This window comes from Narcine bancroftii, chromosome 3, assembly GCF_036971445.1.
Source record: "Narcine bancroftii isolate sNarBan1 chromosome 3, sNarBan1.hap1, whole genome shotgun sequence".
In the NCBI taxonomy this organism is placed as follows: Eukaryota; Metazoa; Chordata; class Chondrichthyes; order Torpediniformes; family Narcinidae; genus Narcine; species Narcine bancroftii.
The window spans coordinates 32583196-32609474 of record NC_091471.1 but is presented as its reverse complement, the minus strand read 5'-3'; the positions used below and the strand labels follow the sequence as shown (position 1 = coordinate 32609474).

Below are 26279 nucleotides of genomic sequence, written 5' to 3'. Positions count from 1 at the left end.
ATTTTATCCAAATTGTTCTCATGGATGATTGGATCGGGAATGCAGCCTGTCAATGTTTTCAGAATTTGGTGTTCACTCACATGATTAAAACTAAACTTTACATCCATCATTTCCATTTTCCTGCATCTTCTTTGAACAAAATCTTACAATTACAGCAAGATTGTTCTCAGGATATATTTCAAAGTTCATTTATGCCCTTTTTCAGTGTTATTCTTTGGACCAGTAACTGTGATTCTGTAAAGCAGCTTTGATCATTTTCAAAGTTAAAACCATGAGACGTGTGCAATGTTTTTGCTCTTGATTTGCTTTCTCCATCAAGGAACCAGCTTAAGTGGTCATTTCAAACAATCTGAAGGAATTTTTTTTCAAGATATATAATTTGCAAATATCTAAAACAAAAAGTAGAAATCGATCACAAAGAATGTTATTATGTAACAGAGCATTACTGAAACAGGCCCCTTCATCCCACATGTCTGTGCCAAACCTGAAGTCCAAATCAAACTACTACTCTGTTACTTACATTTGATAGGTATCCCTCCATTCTCTTCATATTCATGTGTCTATCAAGAAGCCTATTAGATTCTACTTTTGGACCTGCTTCCATTACTACTCCAGCAGCCCATTCCAGGCAACCTCCAATCTCAGTGTCAAATATTGTTCTGCATATCTCTCTTTAAAATTTCTCGCACTCACCTAAACATGTATAATATTTTTACCATGTGGAAAAAATTTTAACTGTCCACCCTATTAATGCCTCACGTGATTTTATTAACCTTGATCAGGTCTCTACTCAGCCTCCCATGCCTCAGAGAAAACAACTCAAATAAGTCTAATGTCTCCCTATAATTCACACCCTCAACACCAGGCAGCATTCTAGTAAATCTCTTCTATAAAATTTATGTACTTTTTATTTGTTACAGTGTTTTGCAGTACCTTGGGATCAATGTTGAAGGATAAATGTTTCCCTGATCCTGAAATAGAGGGAGATACAGTAAGAACTAGGACAGCTGGACTTTTCTTGGCACTCTTTCACCCTCTCTGTAGCACACTAACCTGGTTGAAGATGGAACAAACTCAAAATCGAGGTCAGTAATTATATTTTTAGCTTATTTCGTGTAAAAACATTTTAAATAATATTCAAATGTCTGCAAAAATACTTTCTGATAGGCATATTTTATAATATTAAAGCCTACAGCTTTTAATTCAGGTTATAGCTTGCTACAACTGTTTTAATGTCTCAAACATAGTATAATGGAATATTTGGGAGATAATTTGGTAAAATTAGAGTAGGTTACATACATACACACACTTTAAAACATCTTATTTGAAATATTGAAGAATTCATATTCAGTGAATTTATAGAAATATGGAGAATGCTATGCACATTTCACAAGTAGGTGCTAATTGAAATGACATCATTAAAGCAACAAGCAGGAGACGCTCTGGCTGTTAAAAGCTTTTTGCAAGGGTTTGACAGAGTGCACAGAAAGGTTTTTGTTTACCTAAAGACAACAGCTTGACCAAGAAGACTAACTCCTTTTGTCTGCTGGAGAAGGTCAGGGGTTTTGCAAGTGAGAGAGTCACATGGGCTTTCTGGCAGTTGGAGAGAGAGAGAGAGAAAGACAGACAGCTGAAACAAGCCCGAGAAGCTTGTTGGAACTGAAACAGAAAAGCTCCAGAGCGGCGGATGGCTGGAAGTGCTATCTGTCTGATGTTTTTCTTGGAATAATAGGAACAGAAAGGAACTCTGTGATAGCCTGAAAGGAAGAGGTTATTATCTGGAGAACCCTGATGGGGCAAGTTTCATCAGCAAGACACTGAGGTGACTAATGGTGGTACCTCAGTTGTGGAAATCCGGGAACAACAAATCTCTCTCTGCAAACCCTACAAGAACCTTCTTGAGCGGTAAACATTTACCTTTCGAGCGCCAAAGCCTGGTGAACTTTATACATGTTAAATTCTGTGCACAGTATAAGAATTGCCTGCAACCAGAGAACTTGGAAGAATGATAAGTGAGATTGAACTGTGAACCAAAGAACTTTTCTTAAATTTACACACACATCATACATGTGCACTTAGAATTAGAAGGGGGTCAAGTTGGGTTTAGTTAAGTTAATAGAGATAAGTTAAAGTTTGATTCTTCATGTTTAAAGATAATTAAAAACAACTTTAGTTTAAGTAACTACTTGTCTTGGTGACTGTCTATTGCTGCTGGGTTTTGGGGTCCTTTGGGCTCATAACAATTTTGAACCCTGTCTGTTTTTGTTTGAAATCAATTTCATGAAAATCACGTGAGGAAATTCACACTGCCACATCACATACCAGGAAAATATTAAAATTTACTATTCCATCTCTCTTGAGAAATCAACACTCAGGAAGTGGATAGTGGATTGGAAATTAAATGTTTTTGTGTTACACATTGCTCAGTGGGTGGGCCAAGACCTGCACACTCTGCCAGGCATCCAAGGCGCAAACTCACACTGAAGCACCTCCCCAGACTCTTGAGCTAGCACGGCGTAGCCATTTCCATGTTGACATGATAGTTTCCAGTGCACGAAATAACTCCTCACTATGGTTGACCACTCCAAAAGCTGGTTGAAGGTGGTCCCAATGGCCAACACAGCCACAGAGACCTGCACCAGGATACTAATCAACTCCTGGATGTTCCAGGTTCAGAGTACCAGAACCTCACCTCTGACAGAGGAGCAGAGTTTACCTCGAGGCTGTGGGGGGTGCTAGCCAAACTGTTGGGAACCCAACTCCGATATACACTGCAAATCACCCGCAGGCCAATGGGTTGGTGGAGCGGTTCCACAGACACTTAAAAGCAGCCCTGATGGCCTGGGTCAAGGGGCCAAATTGGGCGGATAAACTGCCTGGGTCCTTCCTGCCTGCAGATACGCACTGCACTAAAGGAGGACTTTAATGTCTCCACAGTAGAAATGGTCTAAGGTGTGCTTTTGGTAATCTTGGGGTTGTTCTTGGCCACTGCCAAGGATCCAGAAACCCCCCATGGTTGCATTGAAACAGCTGAGGGAAAGACTGGGTACCCTAGCCCCTCCACAGTCCCTGCTGCATGGCCAGCCCAAATCTTTCGTCCCAAGGACTTGCACATCTATGAATATGTTTTTGTGCGAAGGGAAGCACACCGGATACCCTTCCAACTGCCATATGAGGGGCGTAGAGAGTCGTCAGGCGCAATGGGTATATATGTGTATTGGACGTTCCCAGCAAAGAGGAAACCTTCACTCTTGACCGTCTGAAATCAGCCCATGTAGACATTAGCCAGCCAGTCGAGACTCAGCCCCCGAGACGTAGAGGTAGGCCTCCCAAAGCGGCAATGGACACTCCAATTGCTGGTCCGGGGGGGGAGGGGGGTGGTGTCGTGTAGTGGCCCGTGAATCAAGTCACAACCCAGCTCACAAAATGGCCAGCAAATGTAGCGACTGCGAGGGCCCTGCATGGACCAATGGCCATAGTCCCGTGTGACCTGCCCACGTGGAGGGAAACTGCGCAGTGGTGGGAATACTGGCCATTCAGAGGCCGGCGCGGTGATGAGATCACTCTTGTCGTCAGAGCCAGGGAGTGAATATAAACAGAGCTGGCAGTGCAGTGAATTAGTCTTCGATCCCGACTCGACTGTGTGTGTGTCGTTCTTACTCCATACTTCGTGTCGTGTGCATGCTACAAGGAGTACAGACAGAGTAAATGTAGGTAGGCTTTTTCCACTGGGGATAGTTGAGATACAAGTGTTACAGAGTTCTGTGTTGTGTATTGACCTATGTGTTGTGTGGTTTTATGTTAAAAAGTGACAGTTTGCCTTAGAGAGGCAAGGTGAAGGTGGACTGCTAAGAGAATGGGAGACGGACTGAGCATATGCAGAAAATGATCTTAAAATTTCTGGACTTGGACTGTGGAGTGGAAGGAGGCCCAGAGCATGAGTCATGTCTGGAGGACAGTTTAGAATGTTGGGATTTCAAAAAGGATGAACATTCCGAAAGCAGCCAGAAGGATCTGGACCAAGCCAGTGGCTCCTCTCTCTGCAAACAACACAAGACAACTTTGAATTTTGTGCTCTCTCTCTCTCCCTCTCCCTCTCAAAGATCTTTTGGCTTCAGTTTACCAAACAAACTGAATTTTGTTTAAGATCTTTGCTTCGGTTGAGATCGAAGTTTTGGCTGGTTGGAAATATAACTTAGACTTTAATTGCATATGTTATATTTAGGCTGGGGAATTTATTAGTTTTACACTGTTATAGAGATTTGCATAGTAACCAGCGGGCATTGTTATAAAAGAGGTGATTTTGAATTAAAGTTTGAAGGTGAATTTTTAAAATTAACTTTTTAATGTTAATATAGTAATTGTTCATCTTTACCCCTGTGTGATATGCCTTCTTTGTGGTTGCTGGTTTAATCTTGTAACACAAGGAAGGTTGAAAGAGGAAAAGTTTAGGTGAGTTTAAGTTTAAGGAGAACTTCACATAGAGTGGTGGGAGTGTGGAACAAGCTGCCAATATTTGGATAGGTACATGGATCAAGGGTGTATGAGGGCTATGGACTGGGTGCAGGTTATTGGGACTAAACAGAAAAATAGTTTGGCACAGACTAGAGGTCTGAAGGACCTGTTTCTGTGCTGTAATATAAACTTCTACAGGTGAACCATTCCTACGCTTCTCTGTTTTGAGTGGATGTCCTTTAATAAAACCATGGAGAGCATTCTGGCTGGTTGAATCGCCTGGTATGGAGGCATCAACTATCAGGAAAAGAAACTCCAGAGGGTTGTTAACTCAGCCTGTGACATCATAGGCCCCAGACTTCATTACATCAAGGACGTCTACATGAAGCGATGTCTTAAAAAAAACACCATCACCCAGCCTATGCCCTCTTCACTTAGCAGCACAAGGACAGCTTCTTCCCCACTGCCATCAGATTCCTGAATAATCAACGAACCAAAGACACTGCCTTACTTTTCATGCACTCCTATTATTTTTTTTAATTGTAATGTCGTAAGATGGTCATAATATGTATTTTGCACTCTGATACTGCCGCAAAACACCGAATTTCATGACTTGTTCATGACAATAAATTCTGATTTTGATTCTCTGGGAGAAAGTGTCTTCCATTCTGATGTGTTTGGTTCATCATAGTTTTGTTCTCAGCAGTTTTTGAGAATGCAAGCCATACCATCATCAAACTCAATGCACATCATTCTGTTGTTTTACCAAATGCTCATTATTGAGCAGAGAGAGCACATAGAAACTGCTCAAGTTATTTGACTTGCCTTGAGGGAGCAAAAAGGAAAAGCTATAGCTACTATTGTTCATTTGATAGAGAGACATAAATCAGAATCAGGTTTATTGTCATGAACATGTGTCACAAAATTTGTTGTTCTATGGCAGCAGTATTGTGCGCTCCAGGTGCACAGATTGCATTTCCATGGATGCACTATTAAAAGTATAGTTTAGTGCAAAAGAAGAGAAGAAAAGGTGAAGTAGTGTCTGTGATTCATTGTCCTTTCAGAAATCTAATGGCAGAGGGGAAGAAGCTGTTTTTGGTGCATTTTCTGCTTGTGTTCTGGCTTCTGTTCCTCCTTTAGACCATAAGAGTCGGGAGCAGAAATAGACTGTTCAACCTATCGAGTCTGACCCGCTGTTCAGTCATGAGCTGATCCATTTTCCCATTCAGCCCCACTGCCCAATCTGCTCCCTATAACCTTTGATGCCTTGGCTGAACAAGAACCTATAATTTTCTGCCTTAAATGCACTCATTACCTGCCCTCCATTATTGCCTATGGCAACAAATTCCACAGATTTACCATCCTCTGGCTGAAGAAATTCTGACGCTTCTCTGTTTTGAGTGGATGTCCTTTAATCCTGAAGTTATATCTCTTGTCTTAGAGAGATATAACCTTTCCCACCATGAGAAACAACCATTCTACATTTCCTCTGTCCATGCCTTTCAATATTAAAAATGTTTCAATGAGATTCCCCCTCTCCCCCTCATTGTCCTAAATCCAACAACACAGACCAAGAGCAGTCAAATGCTCTTTGTATGATAACCCTTTCATTTCTGGAATCAATCTAGTGAACCTCCTCTGAACCCTCTCCAACGTCATCACATCCTTTCTTAAATGAGAATCCTAAAACTGCTCACAATACCCCAAGTGAGGTCTCACCATATTAGGGACTTATAGAGCCTCAACATCACATCACTGTTCTTATATTCTACTCTTGTGGAAATGAATGCCAGCATTACATTTGCCTTCTTCACTACCATCTATCACCTGCATGATAGCATTGGGAAAAGGGCATGCGTGGGTGGTGAGGGTCCTTGATGATGGAAGCTCCTTTCTTAAGACACCGTCTCTTGTGGCTGTCATTAATATAGTGAAGACTAATGCCCATGATGGCGCTGGTTGAGTTCACAACCCTCTGTAGCCTTTTCCAGTCCTGTTCTTTGGTACCTCTATATCAGATGGTGTTGGAATGCTCAATTCCTTTAGAAACTTGCAAATTTGGTGACGTATCAAATCTCCTCAAGCTCCAAAAAAAATATAGCCACTGGTGAACCTTCATGATTGCATTGACATTATGGCCCCAGGATAGATCTTCAGAGATGTTAACATCTGTGAATTTGAAGTTCTTTACCCTCTCCACTACTGACCTCTCAATGAGGATGTTTTTACACCGAAGATCAGAGAAAACTTTTGTCGGGTTGCACTTTTGCAATTGGATAATAATAAACTTGAACTTGAATTTCATCACTCCAGAGATAAAGCCCTGTCAACTTTGCTTCATAAAATGGACCCCAAAAAAATAAAATTATATTGCCTTTGCTTGGTATCTATTGATCTGTCTCTGCAGTTCTGCACATTTGTACTGCCTGACTTGTACTATGTATGAGATAGCTACTGCTCTCCCCTCAAACAAGCTCTATCACAGCACTTTGGTACATGTGACATTGAACTTGAATTCAATGGGCTGAAGTTGTCTCCTTCAATCTTGTATTTAAATATAGAAAAATGGAAGCTAAATTGGTTGTTGTCTGTAATAATGTCAAGTTTCCCATGGTTGTGAAAAGGTAAGATTTGAAAGGCTTGAGACCCTTACTCCTGCTTACATCTTTGGAAATATAGTGTTTCTTTGTTGCAGGTTCCAGTATTCGAGAGATACATAAACTAGTGGAACCATCCATCCTAGTGCGAACATTAAGTCATTGCGTCACGACACTGCAAACCTCATCCAATTGGTTAATGACAAAAGGTTTCCAGTTTCTTTCATCTTGGTCCATGAATCAGTTTTTCCTACTAATTCAAGGAGATTTAAAAGTGAGTGCTGTTTTGATTCCATTTACTATATAACCAGTTATTTGTACAAAATGGTATGGTTGAAACCATCTCGTCAAGCATTTAATAAAGAACAAGAAAATACTTGACCAAATTCTCATTTAATGAAATACAGTAGTTCTTTCTGCTTTGCACGAATATTTTTTTAAAAATGTGATTAATATGAAATAGGTCATTTCTCTGAAGTAAGGCAATTTCTGTATCCAGCATTCTGAAACTTGTGGCAAAGTCGAAAAAAAAATACATTGCTTGTCCATGGGTAACAGATGACACCCTTGGTGGCTTAGGCTTCTCCACAAAGAGCCTATTCACTGAATATATAGGTCAACTTTTGATTTTATGTTCACTAAACATTGTCATTTGGTTTAGATTTATGAACTATTTCTTGAACCTTTTGACAATGGATATAATTTATTCATTTTGAATTTATCAATGAAATTGCCTTTTGACCTTTTCTTCTGCATACCTTTCTAGTGTCTCTGACACCTTTTCCAGTTTGAACTGGCTCAAACTTGTTTTCATCTGTAACTGAAATAAAGTGTCTAGTTCTGGATATTGGACTTGGAAAAGGTGCTAGAGACATACTAGAATGGAATGCAGAACACCCACATTTTGTGAATTTTGTTCAAATTTGTGAGTGCTTTTTCCCGATATCACTATTTTTAGTCCAATTCCTTCTGCATTTCCTACTTTCCTTTATTGCCTTAAATCTATGACGGTGAACATTGTTATTTTGTGACAGAATCATAGCAAATGAAGAGCTAAATATTTTGCAATTGTGAATTTAGAAAGGAAGTTGGAAGTCACTGTGGGAGCTGCCAAAGAAAGAGTTGGGTTTCAAAGAGAAATTTGGTAACTCAGGAGTTATTCTTAAATAATCGCAGTAAATTAATGGTTCTGCAGCTTCAAACAATAAAATTACAAAAAGTTCTTCATGAACCATCAAGATGGGAGCTTTAGTTTACAGAGCTTGATAAATGTTTTATTAATGTGTAGAAAATGTGATTAAATATTTGATTTCAGTCACACAGGTGTGAATAATTTATTTAAATAACTAATTTTCCATGACTCCTTTTAATGATCAAATATGCCAGTACTTTCACACCTTTTGCTGTAATTTTATGGACACCAATGAAAAGATGAGATATCTTGAATTTTAAGAACTACTGATTAAAATGAGTTTATGAGGGATATTCTATGAATAATTAAAGAAAAATTACCTCAGATATATTTTGAGACCCCTGTATTGGCATGTCTGTATATAAAATTATGCGTATCTGTGTGTTCTTGTGCACAATTCATTTGGCATATATGTAGCATAAAATGGAAGTGCTCAGGTTGGCTTCTTTCTCTGGATGATAATCCTTCTGCTGTTACTTTATCATTTGGCACTGCTGACTCGAATCAGATTAAGACATACCTGTAATTATTTTGTGTAGCTGCAGACTATTTCCCTTGAATAAAAAAAATTCATACACTGAACAGAAATTTGTACTCGTTTGAATAAATTCCTAGTATTTAGCATAAGTACATTCACAGCTGATATTCCAGGGATAATTCAGTTCTTGAGATCTAACTTTATGGAATTTGTTTTCACACAAGTCCCAAAGGTGCTGCCTTCTTGATCTTGAAGCAGTAATTTGTGGGTGAGATCATTTAGTTCTCAGTTAATGGCTATTCCATGAGATCTTAATGACCTGAATGTCTTAGCTTCAGTGTAGATCATTAAAACATGTTTGCGACCAAGACTTAATTTCTACACCATCTGAAGCTAATTTGTGAAGTGAAGAAATGCATGATATACTTTGGGTTTCAAACAGAGAGTGCATTAAAAAAACAGTACAGTTTCCAGGAATGAAATTAAGGAATAAATCCAGAATTAAATTAAAACTGGTAAGAATTTGAAAGAGCAGTTTATTTGGCAAGGATAAAATGATAGAATAATTTTTCCACCTTTCATTCACGCCACTCCTTTGATGAACCAAAAGAGGCTGTATCCTTATAACTTTTGTCCTGTTCAAATGCCTTTTAAATGCTATAATTGTGGCTGCCTCTACCACTTCCTCTGGCATCTCCTTCCATATGCACAGCACCCTCTAAGTAAAAATGTTGCCCTTCAGATCTTGTCTTTTCCCTCATCACTTTAAATCTATGCCCTCCACTCCCTCCACCTGTGCCCCCAGCCTTCCTTTGCCCTGCCTCTGGCCATCCATTGCCTGCCTCTGGCTGTCCGTCCATCACCTGCACCACGCACCACCCCCCCCCCCCCCCCACCCCCAGCTTCGTGCATCTGCCATAGACCTGTTGCTGTGGTAGGCAAATTGGAATGGATCCATGTCACCACTGATACAGGAGCTGTTATCCTTCAACCCCAACCATTCAAGACATTTCTTCACTGTGGATGTTTGTGTCATTTGGGCACTGGTACTTGAGATATTGAAGATAGATTAACAAGTTGGTGAGCACAGGATTTCAGTATTTAACTGGGTACTCCATCCAGACCATATGCTTTCCTTGCATTCACTCTCCTGAAGGCAGCACGCACATCATACTCAAATTAACTTGAAATAAAATGGGGATTATGATAGACAATTTCAAACTGAACACAAAGCTAATTTCTGTATCATGTAGGAAGTTGGCGAAAAATTAAATGATCTTTTATTGAATTTAGCATGTTTAATCACATAATGATACTGACACATTGTGTTAGTTCAACTGACATAAAAATGTTTTTACTGCTCATTTTCATTTGTTCTCAGCATCTGATGCCTGTTGTGTCAGTGTCCAACAATAGTCAGCCCGCATTGATGGATTCCAGTTGCCCTAATACCTCTTTTCCATGGTCGCAATGTCCTGGTGAAATCTTTCACCATGTTTGTCACTAACTGCACCAAGTTCAGCAGGGAAAACATACAAGTGCAAATGCAGAGAATACATGTTCAGTGACATGTTGTACTTCATGTTCTTTTTGTATGCTTGAAGTAGACTTAAAATATGGCAGGAAATCACAAAATTAGGTTAGATCTCAAAAGAAAGCTATGTGATAGGAAAATTTCAACAGTTCAAAATTCATAAAATATACCCAAAAGTGTTCAGGAAATAAAATATTCATTGTCCACTGTTATCAGTGGACATGGGGATTCTTCCATGTTCTGGTGGTCAAATCAGGCATGGGTGGCATTGAGTTCATCTGGGAGTGAAGCTTTGCCGTCTCCTACTGGACCGGATATAATTTTATAGGCATCTATTAACAAAGTAGTGACAGTTAAAAAAATTTAAAAAATTCTAAAACATTAGCCAGTCTGCGATTTTATTAAAAGTAAATAGTCTTTAAGAAATTATTGGAATTCTTTGAATACCAGGTAGGACAAAGGAGAAGAACTGGATGTAGTGTATTTGTATTTCCAAAAATACATTGTATCGTATAACAGATTCTGTACTTATGATCTTGATAGTATCTTAACATGGATAACATGGATTAACTGAGAGAAAATATAGTTCAGATAAATTGATTATTTTCAGGCAGTATTGAGTGGAATACCTGAAGAATTAACTGTGTAGGCTCATCTATTTATAGTTTACATTAGAGATTGACTATATTTCATCCAAGTTTACTGTAGACACAAAATGTTAGGAAATCATCAAGAGAAATGAAAAATTGATGTAGGTCGAGTGAGGCAATCACTTGAGTGTCTAGTATACATCCAATACCCCTGAAATGTGATGAAGGTTTCTGTTTTCACTATCCTTTTAGGCATTGACTTCCCAAAACCCCACATCTCCTTGGATGAAAATAACTTTTGATTGCCTCCCTGCTAATCCTCGTACACCAATTAGCAACATGGAAGAGAAGGCCATTCAGCTCTTCAACCCTGTTGTTTGGTTTGATCAGAACTACTCTGTCTCTAAATTAAGAAACATCCATCTAAGAATATTCAGCAACTTACCTCACATGGTCCTCTGTGATGACAAATTCCACAGGTTTATTACTCTGGTTGAAGAAATTTCCCCTCGTCTCTCTCCTACATTTCTTTCCTTGTAACGTACGTGACCTATTTATTATTTGGAAATCCTGGGAAATTGTCTGATTGAACATCATTGCTATATTCTAAAAACAAGTAGAGTCCTTTCTTGAGAAGCTAAAACTACAAACAACAATCACACTAAAACCCTGGAAAATTGTAGTGAGATATCTTTCAACTCCTCTTATGTGTAAACCAACATACCATTTACCTTCTTGCTCCACCATGCTTGCTTTCAGTGACTGATGGACAGGAGCATCGAAATCTCTTCGAACAACAGATTGGAAATATTAACATCACTGACCTGCTGAATTTCTCCAGCATTGTGTTTTTACTTCAACCACGGCGTCTACAGACTTTAATGTTTTACTTCTGGCTTTCTATTTTTCTTATTAAAGTGGATAACTTAAATCTTGAAATGAATTTAAATCTGGTTTTGACACATTCTGCCCAACTATTCAAGCCACCCAAACCTCTTTCAATTTACCACCTTACTCTTAAACGTCAAACCACATAACAATTTATGCAGCATCTTCAAACTTTTTTAAAAAATTGTGGCTCCTGCATTAAAGTATAAATCATTTTGCTCATTATTTATTACTGAATATGGGGTGGCATGGTAAGCATAGAAGTTTACAATTGCTGTCTGTAAGAAGTTTGTATGTTCTCCCAGTGTCTGCATGGGTTTTCCCCGGGGGCTCCAGTTTCTTCCCACCAATCAAAAGTACTCAGGGTGTAGGTAAATTGGGTGGCATGGACGTGTGGGTGAAAGTGACCTGTTACTAAGCTGTATGTCTAAATTTAAATTTTTTTTTGCATTTGCACAGTTTGTTTACATTTCTTTCTTCTTGAGTAGTTCACAGTTACTAATAATTAGAAATTCTGCATGGCCCACAGAATAAAGAATCTCATGGTTGTATGTGATGTCAATAACTTTGAACTTTGCTACCTAACTTCACTAAGCATCAACAATCCTTTCTTTATAGTGACCATTTCACCTCAAAGCAAAAATAATGGCCAACAGAAAATAAATACCTCAAACCAAGTTTGAGAATCAGAGCAAGAGGGGCTGCACAGAAAAATGCTATCTACTTTGGTTACAGGTCATTTATGTCCTGTGTTTCCAGCATATTTCTAAATTGCTTACCACTCATTGGCTATCTGAAAGGAGAATTAGAGTAGACATATGATGAAGGGAGGGTGCAAAAATAAGAGCTTTGAATATAAATAATTTGCAATTTGGAAGCGATTGAGCGAGTGTGAGATGTAAGGAAGTGGAATTGTTATGGGGATACTGTCATCTATCATTTCAATCCTTTGGCCAGAGCTCCAACAATGGACAGTTCTGCAATAGCTTGCATTACCTCTTTCATGGAGGAAGGGCATCCAGCTCTGCTGCTCTTTGTTGGTTAGCTGCCCCTTCTTCCAATTATATGCCATCTTTCCCTGAAGAGAGGGGAATGCGTTTTAAAACACTGTGTTTGGATATGTTGAGTTTAATCTAACAGGGTAGCTAGTGTTCTGTTCCAGCTGTAAGATACAGTTGTGTGGATTAAAACCATGCTAATTGAATGATTATATGGGGGAATAATGAAAATTAGTCCTGAATTTTTATTGAAAGAAATTGTTGGTGATTGATGGGACGAAGCTCTAAACTCTGACATATTGAGCAGTGTATGAGATAAGTAGTACTGGTGGAGGGATGAGGCTTTTGAAAGTCTGTTCATTGACCTTATGTCAATTCATTGGGTCAGATCACACTGGATTTGTCCCACTTGTATTGTCATTCATTGCATTAGTTCCATGGACACATGGTTTCTAATGGCATTTGCTTTAGCAGTGTGTGAGCTGCAGGTACCACCAGACTCAAGTAAAAATCTCCCCAAGGATCAGAGACATTTAGAGACTTGAAACTTTGAATAATTACAAAAAATAAAAGTTATTCATCAATTTGTTTTAAGATGAGATGAGTTGGGTGAGAGTTTATTGTCATATACATAATAGCAATGTATAGATGCAGCACACCACTAGTCACAGGCCTCCAGTCGGGGAAGCTATTGTCCACGGCCACTCACTGGCTTCTCCCACACAGCCAATGTTTTTGAATATTTTAATATGAGATTTCACATCCAAAGTACAGAGTACCTATGGATAGATGTTAAAATTCTCAAAGATACACTACACTTAAAATCACCAATGCCTGAAGAAGGCGCACAAAATCAGTGAACCGGTGCGGACTTGAAAGGCCAACATGGCCTGTTTCCGCTCCGTAAATGGTTATATGGTTATTAATATACTATGAAAGTCAAGGAAACAAGTACTGAAATCTGTGAAAATTCATTTTTAACACTTCCAATTGGAAAAACACCTATAAATCTTTACTGTTTGCTTCCTGTCAATTTTAGATCTAATTTACCGCTTGCCTTTGAGAATCCCATGAGCCTTCACTCTTGACTAACCTGTTATGTGAGATTTTTGTTAAAGACACTTAGACTTAATAAAGTTTATGTCATTTCCATCATATTCATTGCCCTCATTAACACTCCTAGCTACTTCCTCAAAATAATTGTTAGACTTGATCATCCCATCCCTTAATAAATTCATGCAGACTTATTGAAAAATGATACTCAGATGCTCTGCTGTTTCATTCTTGCTTTTTCAGAAAAGCCTGGGATATTTTTTATCTGGGCCTAGTAATCTTATACACTTTAAAAATAAAAGAATGAACCCCTGATATTTCCATTTGTTACTTTAGACCACACATGTCAAACTTTGGCCCGCGATATAATTATATTTGGCCCGCAAGATCATATCAAAAATGTATTAGAGTTGGCCCGCTGGCCGCTGCGCCAGTATAGCGCATGCACAGTAACCGCTGTGTCCCAGGGTGAGAGAGAGAGAGAAAAATCCTGGTCCTTGAAAAGTAGTGGTGGGTGGTTTTATAAACATGCTGTCGTGTCCCCCCGCCCACCCCCCCACCGCAGCGCGGCCGGGCTGGTGTCAGGGGAAGCCAAGGCCGCTTCCCAGCGCCCGGAATCGCAGTGGCACAGCGTTTCTTGGAGCTGCAGATGGAGTCGGGACGCCAGAGGGAAGATTGGGGCTCCCCGCCTGGCGATGGGGGCGCCGGCCGCCCTGCGTCTTCCCACCGGACCAGCGGCGGGTGCCCGGAGTATATGTGGAGAGCGAGGCTGGTCGGGCAGGTAGGGTGGAACCCCCCCCGCCAATCTCGGGAGTGGCGTGGGCTGAATCGGGATTAACCGCGCTCACCTGCTCCTCCACCGCTGACCGGGATCCCAGCGCGGTCCTGAGCGCGGAGACTGCCCTGGAAAGGTGCTGGGACACCGGCACGGAAAGAAGAGCAGGGTCCGTAGAACATTACAGATCAGAAACAGGCCCTTCGGCCCTTTGACTCTACCTCGTGAAAACCCAACACTGGAGAAACTCAGCGGGTTAAACCGTATCCTTTATCCAGCAGAGAGGTACCTGACAATGCTTGGCCCTTGATCCCCCTCATCAATGTATGAGCGAAAGTCTGTGGTTCTCGTAAAAACACCAGAAGGGAGAAACTCAGCAGGTCAAAGGGGGTCCGGGAGAAACTCAGCAGGTCAAAGGGGGATCCGGGAGAAACTCAGCAGGTCAAAGGGGGGTCCGAGAGAAACTCAGCAGGTCAAGGGGGAGGGGTCCGGGAGAAACTCAGAAGGTCAAGGGGAGGGGGTCCGGGAGAAACTCAGCAGGTCAAGGGGGGTCTGGGAGAAACTCAGCAGGTCAAGGGAGGTCCGGGAGAAACTCAGCAAGTCAAGGGGGGTCCGGGAGAAACTCAGCAGGTCAAGGTGGGTCCGGCAGAAACTCAGTAGGTCAAGGGGGGTCCGGGAGAAACTAAGCAGGTCAAGGGGGGTCCGGCAGAAACTCAGGGGGGGCCTGACCTCGCCAGGATCGTTGCCCACTCCCCCTCCCTGCCGCAGGCCGACCCGCGACTCATGGTGACGGGGCCGCTGATCCACCGAGATGCCGGCCTGCAGCGAGAGCCGATGCCCCCGCACTGTCGTTGTCCAACCCGATCGCCCGCAAACCCCGCCCTCCCGCACACAGGCCTGAGTAAGGATTATGAACTTTAATCTCAGGATAAAACGATCTTTCAATAGTTTCATGTCACAGTGATAAATATATTCCTGGTTAAAAATGGTCCTGCACCTGGATACAAGCTCATTAGGCATAAAACTTGAAAAGTGTGTAAATCAAAGGATATCTGTACCAATGGAAAAAGGGCATGGCAAATAACCCTGTTAGAGTTCATGCCCACAATCAGTCACCCATTTGATTATTTCAGGAATCATGTTATTCTCCTACATTCTCAATAGCCCTCAGATTTTACTATTCGACAGCACACTAGCAACATTTGACAAATCCTCTATAGAGAAATATTATTTATTGAATATTTTATTTCTCATTTGTTAATGCTTCTGGAAAGAGTTTATCCAAAACTATTATTAAACATTTATTTTAATAAGAAAAAGTTTAACATTACATATGTTGAAAGAAGAGAAAACATGCAGATGATGTTGAAAATTTTCAATAAATATTTAGTTCGGCCCTCGACTTAGTCCAAGTTTTTAATTTTGGCCCTCCGTGAATTTGAGTTTGACACCCCTGCTTTAGACCATTTAAAATTTCATACACCACATGTTTAATTAAGTTTTTGGCATGATCCTGACCATTTTTGAAGACTGCTACAAAGTATTTTTTATGAAGATAGCTACAAAGTTTTCTTCCATGTATTGTTTGCCTTAATACCCTCTTCTAGCGTGAATCTCATCATCATGGAGAACAAATGCTTTTATTAGCTTATAACTGAAGGTAGGATCTAACAGTAGTCTTCAGAAGGAATCTGTGTTTAGGCGGGAAACCGGGGTTATGTGGGCAGTGAATCTCAGTTCACTGCATTCACCCCTTCCTGCAGAATTTAGGGTCTGTGAATGAAGACAGAGAACATAGGTTCAGAGAAGAAAAATACTCGAAAGATAAACAGTTATATATCAAATTTACAGGTTTAAGCAGTCCGGTGGAGATCCTGGTGGAGCGCCTTGGACTCCTTGAGTCTCCTGGTCCCCTTGTGAGGGCTGGGTCTCTGGCTCTATGGTGGAGGGGGATGCACTTTCCTCCTGAACTGGATCCCTTGAGGCCCTGACTGGGGGTGACAAGAATGAGCTCCATTGCTCGCAGGGCTCTTGAGTCAATGGACCCTCTGTTCCGGTGGGTGCCGTCCCTGATAGAGACGGTGTCCTCCCTGCCATTCAGGTACTCCACATAGGCGCACGTGGGATTGGTGTGGAGCAGTTTCACCCTTTCCACTCTCCTCACGTGCTTCCTAGAAGGACTGGACCAGGCATGGTGAGCCAGGTTGAGAGTGCAGTTCCCGATGCCGACCTTATTTCGAAATTGAATAGGAGCTCGTGAGGAGTATAGTGTTGGTCGCTGTACAGATGGAATGGATCGCCATAGGGAGGACTTCCTGCCAGAATGAGTCTGGAAGGCCTTTTGACTTCAGGGCCAGTTTGACAGCCTTCCAGACTGTGGCATTCTCCTTTTCAACCTGCCCGTTGCCCTGGGAGCTGTAGTCCTGCTGGATGCGATGTCTCTCGCCAGCAGGTACTGACGTAGCTCGTCACTCATAAAGGATGAGCCCCGGTCACTCTAAATATAGCTGGTATACCCGAACAGGGCGAAAATGGAATCTAGGGCCTATATGACTGATGAAGTGGACTTGTCTGGACATGGAGTGGTGAACGGGAAGGGGGAGTACTCATCAGTGATAGAGAAGAAGAAAATATTCCCGTTCGTGGAAGGGAGATGTCCCTTAAAATCGACACTGAGCCGTTCGAAGGGCCTGGATGCCTTGATCAGGTGCACCTTTGTGAGGCGTTAGAAGACCTGGTCATTTCCCTGACGTCTTCCACGGAGTGGGGCAGATTGCGCGCCATGACAAAATGAGCCATGCGGGTAACCCCTGGATGGCAGAGCTCATTATGCAGAGACCACAGTTGGCCAGTGTGTGCAGGGGCACAGCTTCCTTTGGATAAGGCATCTGGAGGGTCATTAAGGGCTCCTGGCAGATAGGCAATGCCATAATTGTAGATGGAGAGCTCGATCCTCCACCTAGCTATCTTCTCATTTTTGATTTTGCCCCTCCTGACATTATTAAACATGAATGTAACTGAGCACTAGTCAGTGAAGAGCGTAAATTTACTACCAGCCAGGTAGTGTCTCCAGTGCCTCATGATTTCTACAATGGCTTGAGCCTCCTTTTCCACTGTTACGAGCCCAAAGGACCCCAAAACCCAGCAGCAATAAACATTCACCAAGACAAGTGGTTTTTAAAACAAAAGTTATTTTTAATCAACTTTAAACCTGAAAACAGAATCAAACTTCAACTTATCTCTATACTTAACTAACCCAAATTAACCCCCTTCTAATTCTAAGTGCACGTGTATGTAATGTGTGTGTAAATTTAAGGAAAGTTCTTTGGTTCAGAGTTAAATCTCACATCTCATTCTTCCAGTTCCCTGGTTGCAGGCAATTCTTATACTGTGCACAGATTTTAACATGTATAAAGTTCACCGGACTTTGGTGCTCAAAAGGTAAATGTTTACCACTCAGGAAGGTTCTTGTAGGTTTACAGACAGAGATGTGTTGTTCCAGGATTTCCACAACTGAGGTACCACCATTAGTCACCTCAATGTCTCGCTGATGAACCTTGCCCCATCAGGGTTCTCCAGATGGTAACCTCTTTTTTTCAGGCCACCACAGAGTTCCGTTCTGTTCCCCATAGCACTTCCTGCCATCCACTGCTCTGGAACTTTCTATTTCCAACCAGCTCTTCCTGGCTTGCACTGTTCAGCTCCTTTAGTGTTACACACACTAGCTGGGAGAGCTTGTTAACTTGTCTCTCTCTCTCTCTCTCTCTCTCTCCAACTGAGACTGCCAGAAAGCCCATGTGACTCTCTCACTTGCAAAACCCCCCACCTTCTTCAGCAAACAACAGGAGTTCTTCTCCTTGGTCAAGATGTTGTCTTAGATAAACAAAACCCAGGAGTGACCTTTCTGTGAGCACTTTGCTGAAAGGTACTTGTAGCCAGTTTGACTCTTCCAGAACAATGGTCTTTTTATTTCGTGGTGTCATTTCAATTAGCACCTACTTGTGAAATGTGCATCACATTCTCCAGAGATCCAGCAATGTTACTAAATATGAATTCTTCAGTCTTTCAATTAAGATCTGTTTTAAAATGTGTGTATGTATGTAACCTACTCTAAATCTTACTAAATTCCCAAATATTTATAATCCATATCATCCACAGATGGGTTCTGGAACTCATGGCTTTGTAATGTCTAAGAAAAAAATGCAACCAGCCTGCCCAGGGCTATGTCCGAAGTGTCGCTTTCCCCTTGGAAAGGTACATTCTCGTCCAGAGGAAGTTAAAAGTTGTTTGGGCTTCAGCTGAGATGGGGTATTTAGTGGCTTTTAAGAGAGGGCAAACCTTATCAGCGTATTGAGGGATCCACTGGGCATAATATGAGAAAAGCCCCTGGCATCTCCTCAAAGCCTTTGTGGTCCTGGGAACAGGGTGCTCTAACAGGGGCTGCATCCTATTGGCATCGGGGGCAATGATGCCATTCTCCATCACGTAGCTAAGGATAGCCAGACGTTTAGTCCTGAACGCACACTTGTCAGAGTTATAAGTGAGGTTCAGGGCTTTCACCACGTGGAGAAAACTCCCGAGGTTGGCATCATTGTCTTCCAAGATATGGCCACAGATGGTGACGTTATCAAGGTAGGGGAAGGTAGCCTTCAACCCATACTCATCCGCCATTCTGTCCATCTGCCTCTGGAAGATAGAAACCCTGATAGTGATACTGAAAGGACCCTACAGAATTGATAAAGACAACCGCTAGCCTCTAATGCCATATATGGACAGGTCCTTGGAACAGCTGGTGATAAGTAGCTTTCAGGTCGATGGTCGAATAGACCAGATACTGAGCAATATCATTCACCATGTCCGAAATTCGAGGGAGGGGGTGTACGTCCAAGAGTGTGTACCTATTAATAGTTTGGTTATAGTCAATTACTAGCCTGGATTTGTTTTCCTCTTTTACCACTACCATTTGCGCTCCCCATCGACTGGTGCTAGGTTTGATGATACCTTTGTCAAGCAGATGTTGTGTCTCAAACTTTATGAAATCTCGGTCTGCTGTGCTGGACCTCCTGCTCTTGGTAGCAATAGGTTTTCAGTCTGAGGATAGATTCGGGAAGAGAGGCTGGGTGGGGGTGTCGATATTCAGTGGTTCTGATTTTAGGGGCCTTCTGTTCCAAACTGTTACGGGGAGTGGAGACCAGAATTCTCCAAGGTCATGCTTTTAAGGTAACACAGGAAGTCCAGACCCAACAACACCGGAGCACACAATTCATCAAGTATATACAGGTGAATTTTACAAAATTTCCCCCCTTCGAATGACAAATGCACAATACAATGTTGTTGAATACCCGTAGAATGTGAATGAGATGCAAGGAAAATGCGATAATTGGAAGGATACAGTCTGTGAGCCTGTGTCGATTAGGCATTTAGTGGAATGTCCGTTTACCTTCACAGTCACTATGGAGTTGCTGAGCTAGTGAGGTCTTTGCTGGTCCAGAACCATCGAGGCCAAGACGCTGGAGACTATACTCCTCATTCGAGTGGCCCCCACTGTCTTGGTTTGCCCTGCGTGGGTAAGATGGCGTCGACCTCGTGGTGCGGCAAGATGGCCGCCCTCCTTCCTCCGACAATGATGGCGCTGAGTTTGAATTTGAGTTGCGGCAAGATGGCGGCCGAGCCTTTTCGCGCTGTTTCCTCACTGCCACCCTCCGTTGGCGTGTAGTGCAGCAAGTGGGTTCGGGTGAATTCAGGCCAGACGGCTTGGGGCTGGAAACGGATCTGGGGGTGGTGCAGGCTGTGAACTTCCCTGGGATTCCCCTCGCCCCAAGTCCTTTCTTGCCACAGCTGGAACACACTGAGTCTTTAGCCGGGCAATGAGATCAGAAGTGCTGGCTCTTGCCACAGAAAAAGCACTTCCCAGCACGGGAAGTGGCAGCGGTTAGGGCAGGGGTAGTGGGAGCAGCCGGTCCTTGGAAGGGGTCACCTGGGTGAGTGAGTGAGCTGGCTTCGAGGTCGTCGTTCTCAAGCTTGGCCTGTTCCAGTTCAGTGTGGCTAGCCAGGTCCTTCTTACCCAACTCGAGTAATCCCTGCCTTATATACCTCAAGCGGACCCCTGCGATTAGTGTGTCCCGGATCTATTCTCGAATGTGGCCCGTAGCCACTTCGTACCTGCACTTCTTGACAAGCGTCCACAGATCCAGCAGGTAGTCATGAATGGTCTCTCCTGGCCATTGGTGACCTGGAGCGAGTCGGTGGCTCACTAGAACCTCGTTTTGTGCCTTCAGGTACCATGCCTTCAATGCCTCGATGGCAGCATTAGATGTTGTGCAGTCTCTGAAGACTGCATGCCCTTACGTTCCTATCCTTGAAATGAGTGCAGGCCTCCTGAGTTCATTGGTGTGGAAGATGTCTCTGGTCGCGATCAGGTAGCCCTGGAAGCAGTCTAGCCAGTACGTGAACTCCTCAGCCACGTCGAGGGCAGAGGGTCGATCAGAAGCATCCCTGGTTTGAGTAGCGCTTCCATCGTTTAGGAAATGAGCTAATAGAATTGTAGCGTGAATAAAAGCTCTCACAACTGGAGAGAGAAAAATGCTTTAATTAGTTTATAACTGAGGGTAGGGTCTAACAGTAGTCTTCAGAAGGGTTCTGGGTTTAGGCGGGAAACCGGGGTTATATGTGAGCAGAGGGGGGCGGAGTCAGCCATGAATTCCAATTCACTGCACCCCCTACTCATTTTTTTAGTTATTTTCTTAGTTGTTGTGTACTTATGCAGGCTTATTTTGTAGTATTGATCATTAGTTGTGTGATATGAATTTGCTTTGTTGAAAATGTTGTTATCCGGAATTTGTCAATTCCACTTTTATTCTTCATATTCTATTGATCACGAACACGTGTTTTTCCTAATGAGTCAGATTACAGAGATTGAGAGAGAGGGGTCATGGATGAATTGAAAACAATCCTTTGAATTTTAGGTATTTTTTCACTGTCTGCAAATATTACAGTGAGTCGTGACGAATTCTCAAGTACTAGATTGAAATCAATATACTCATAAACAATGTAAATTACAAATGTCACTGATTTGCATATTCCTGTTGATTACCATACCAAAGCCGCAATTGTACATTTTTTAGATTTTTATAATCTTTGTAATGAATTATTTTTGTGTCTTATTGGAAATCCTTATGACTTATTTTAATGACCTTTCTCCTTTTGCTTAATTGAATGACATCTCAGAATCTCCAGTTAATTATTATAACTAAAATTAAGTGCAGGGTATAAAGCATCACATAATTCTTTGTATAGTCTACAGTACTTTTAATATTAAGCAGAATACCATGGTTACAAACAGATCAAAGTAAGTTTAGAATTGATTTTTAGAAAGGGAGTTTCAGTTGGGTTCATAAATGTAAAACGAGGGATAGTTTAATCTGGTTGTGCACATTGTGCCCAATTAATGCATCAGGTTGACACAAAATCAATTCTGTTAGATTCAGTTTTGCCACCTCCCAAGAGATTTTGATTAGAGGCTTGAGAATGTAACTATTCAACACATAATCATCCAAAATAGACATGAAATCAGATAGGATCCATGTTGGTGCTCTAGATGGAGATTTGTACGAGAGGCTGCTATTAGAATAATATTTCACTCCAGATTCCTTTATTGTTATGTACATAAATTTGCCAACTTTTGCTTGCTGTAAAGGCACACAAAAATTGTCGCCACCAAATCATTCAGGGTTTTCCCCAACCAGAAGCCATGGATGAATAATGAAATCCAGGACCTGCTGAGAGCCAGATCGCAGGCATTTAAGTCCGGAGATCCAGATCAGTAAAGCAGGAGCAGTTATGACTTGCAGAAAGCTATCTCCCAGGCAAAGTGAAGATTCCGGATGAAAATGGAAACAGGAAGGGACACACGACAGCTGTGGCAGGGCCTGAACGCCATAATCTGTTACAAACCCACCAAGAAGGGAAAGAGAAGCAAAAGGAAGTTCTTTCAGAGACACCAAGTGTCCATGGATTCGCCTTCTGCACTCCCACAGCCTCCTAATCATTCCAGCAGTAAACTCAAGCTCTTATTTCCGAACTTCCGATACAAACAGAAAGATGCTTACGTTTGATGCCCTTTAGGGGCCCTTCTCTCCATTATCACCTTTATGAATTATGATCCTGGTATCTGGTTCTCAAGAATCAGTCTCCAGCGGCCTGCAGCCCGGTGTGAGTCCTTCGATCTCTGAGCCCCTCACTGGCCTTCTGCTGTGGTAATTTCCCATGCGTCTCCTGGCAGGGTTGGGTGGGAGTGTTTCCCTGTTCTGGAGTCTAGCATTGGACTGTTAATCCCCAGATTCAACAGCCCTTCTGATCTGCTGCTAAGCATAGGCGCTGCCATCTTGGGGATGGACAAACCTCTGGCCATTCTACAAATTTTAAAGCTTGTATGCGGCTGACAGTATAATAAGCAGGAAGTAGGACCCTGCAGAGAAGTAATGTATCTCCGCTCCTCTCAGAGGAGCTGCAGCACTGCCGTTATATTAACGTTCTTTTGAATTTTAAGTTTTAAATGCAAAGCATTCATGTATTTATAATTTATTTATCAAATTAAACTGATACACAGAAATTTTCATTTCAATTGTTTTTTAATATGTATGAATTTTTGAACTTACAGCTAGCCTGGTTACTTAATTAATTAGTTTTTTTCTGTCATTTGATCTGATCTGAGTTATTTCCAGCTTTTTCTACATTTTCACAATTACAAATCATGTATTCCTTTGCTCTATTCTTTATATTGTGTAGCCAAGTTCAGCTCCAAATCAAAATGGCACTGACAACTTTCTGTGGGTTGCAGAAACCACTGGAACAAAAACCCACAGAAGTATGCAAAGCAAAATCTATAAATATTCACCCCAACAGCTGCATTCTCTACAATCGGCTGTAGGAGGTCTTTTCATCACTGAACACCTGCAAAGCATCACTACAAATCTCCAAAACCCCAGGGAAACAGCTGCTGCAGGAACATGTTGGAAACATGGAGTGAGGGCTGGGATTCAAACAAGGCTGAAGCGCAGGGGGCTGAGACCTCTCCCACCATCCATATTACTGGCAAATGTCCAATCAATGGAGAATAAAATCGATGACCTGAGGGCAAGGCTACTGTACCAGGGACAAGTAAGACAAATCTCAGTTGTTTGCTGCACTGAGACTGGCTAACAGAGAATGCACCAGACACCGCTGTACGACCAGATGGTTTCACCATCCATAGACTGGATCGGAACTCAGATTCTGGAAAAGGGAGAGGAGGATGTGTGAGCTTTTTTGTTAATACTGAGTGATGCACAGACACGAGTTTTGTTGACCTCCTGCTCTACTGCCTTTGAGCAAATCTCAATTAAATGCAGATCCTTCTGTCTACCCCAAGAGTTCACATCTGTGATTCTCTCCGGAGATCACATCCCTCCCAATTACAAGAGGGCACTCGTGGAGCTGCATGACGTGGTCAGTAAACAAAAGACGGCCCAGCTCAATGCACTACAAATCTTAGTTGGCAACTTTAACCAGCACTAACTACCAGCAGCGTGTAACATGCTGTACCAGATGCGCCAGCACACATGATCCCTGCTACACCAAGATCAGGAAGGCCTCCATTCTTTTCTGAGACTGCATTTTGACAAATATGATCACCTGGCTGTGCTTCTTCTGCCTTCATACAGACAGAGGTCAGGACAGTTGGAAAGTGGTTGAAGGAGACTGAAGAACGGTTACAGGACTTCAAGTCAAACACTTTATCAAAACAGCTGTGGATCAGTGTGTCCCCACCAAATCATTCAGTGTTTTCCTCAACCAGAAGCCATGGATGAATAACGAAATCCGGGACCTGCTGAGAGCCAGATCGCAGGCATTTAAGTCTGGAGATTCAGATCAGTAAGGCAGGAGCAGTTATGACTTGCAGAAAGCTGTCTCCCAGGCAAAGTGGAGATTCCGGATGAAAATGGAAATAGCAAGGCAACAGCGAAGAACCACCCCTCCACATTCCCACGTCCACTTACGATCCCACTCTGACTGAATCTGAGGATGACATGCATGCTGCCTTCAGGAGAGTGAATCTGAGGAAAACATCTGGCCTGGATGAAGTACCTGGCTGAGTACTAAAGATCTGCGCTGATCAACTTACAAAGGTATTCATGATATCTTCAACATCTCACTCCAGCAGAACGTGGTATCCACCTGTTTCAAACAGGTGTCGATCATACAGTGACGAAGTGTTTTGAAAGGCTGGTGATGAAGCAGATCAACTCCTGACATGGATCCATTCCAGGTCACCTATCGCAGCAACAGGTCTATAGTGGATGCCATCTCACTGGCCCTACACAAAGTCCTGGAACATCTGGACAGCAAGGATGCATACATCAGGATGCTCTTTATCGACTTCAGTTTGGCATTTAACACCATTATCCCTAATTGGATCCTTGATTTCCTCACCTGCAGACCACAATGAATGAAGATTGGTAAGAACATCTTAACAATCTCCATCAGTACCAGACCACCATGTTGCTGTATTCTTAGCCCCCTGCTCTACTCACTTTACACGTATGACTTTGTAGCTCGGAATAACAATGACACAATCTACAAATTTGCTGACGATACCACAGTAGTGGGTGTATAAAGGATGGGAATGAGTCAGCACACAGGAGGGGGATTGAAAACTTGGCTGAATGGTGCACTGACAACAACCTTGTACTCAATGTCACCAAAATTAAGGAGCTGATTGTTGACTTCAGGAAAGGAAAGCCAGAGGTATACAATCCAGTGATCATTGGGGGATCAGAAATGGAGAGGGTGAGCCCGTTTAGGTTCTTGGGAGTCACTATCTTAGAGGATCATTCCTGGACCCAACACACCAATGGCGTTGTGAAGAAAGCACATCAGTGCCTCTACTTCCTCATGAGTTTGAGAAAGTTTGGTATGACATCAGAAACCCTGGAAAATTTCTACAGATGTGTGGTGGAAAGTGTGTTGACTGGCTGCATCACGATCTGGTATGGGAACACCAATGCCCCTGAGGGTAAAGCCCTCCAAAAGGGTAGTGGACACAGCCCAGGACATTACAGGCAAAACCCTCCCCACTATTGAGTACATCTACAGGAAAGCTGCCGTCGGAGGGCAGTAGCAATCATCAAAGACCCACATCACCCAGCACATGCTATGTTCTTGCTGCTGCCATCAGAAAAAGGTATAGGTGCCTCAAGACTCGCACCACCATGTTCAGGAACAGCTGGTACCCCTCCACCATCAAACTCCTCAACAACAAACTCAATCAGGAACTCATTTAAGGACTCTTACTTGTGCACTTTATTGATTTTCTTTGCTCTCCTCGTGTGGCACAGTCAGTTTGTTTACATTAGTTATCTGTTTACAGTTCTTTTAATTATTTACACATTTATGCTGTATAGAGTTTATATTTTGCACTACCAATTAGTGGTAATTCTGCGCCCATAGGAAAAAGGAATCTCGGTTGTATATACTCCGACAATAAATCTGAAATATACAAATTTGCTTTCAACACCTTTGTTGTTGGCCATCTGACTGTATTACAGGTTGGTGATGCCAGAATAACAACCTTGCTCTTAATGTCACCAAGACTAAGGAGCTGATTGTTAATTTTAGGAAGGAGAGGCTGATCAATTGCACAGCTGTCTGTAGTGATGGGAAAGAGATGGTGAGGGTTAGA

General features: G+C 42.3%; 1 protein-coding gene across 12 annotated transcripts in view; it reads left to right on the top strand.

Moving 5' to 3' along the window:
- ccdc142 (coiled-coil domain containing 142) overlaps positions 1 to 26279 on the top strand; it is a 112582-nt gene that overhangs the window by 40285 nt on the left and 46018 nt on the right. For all 12 annotated transcript variants that reach the window (XM_069923741.1, XM_069923734.1, XM_069923739.1 and 9 more), the window contains 2 exons: positions 921 to 1085; positions 7151 to 7326. In XM_069923741.1, coding sequence (XP_069779842.1) covers positions 921 to 1085; positions 7151 to 7326 — 341 coding nt within the window. The remainder of the gene's footprint in view (positions 1 to 920; positions 1086 to 7150; positions 7327 to 26279) is intronic.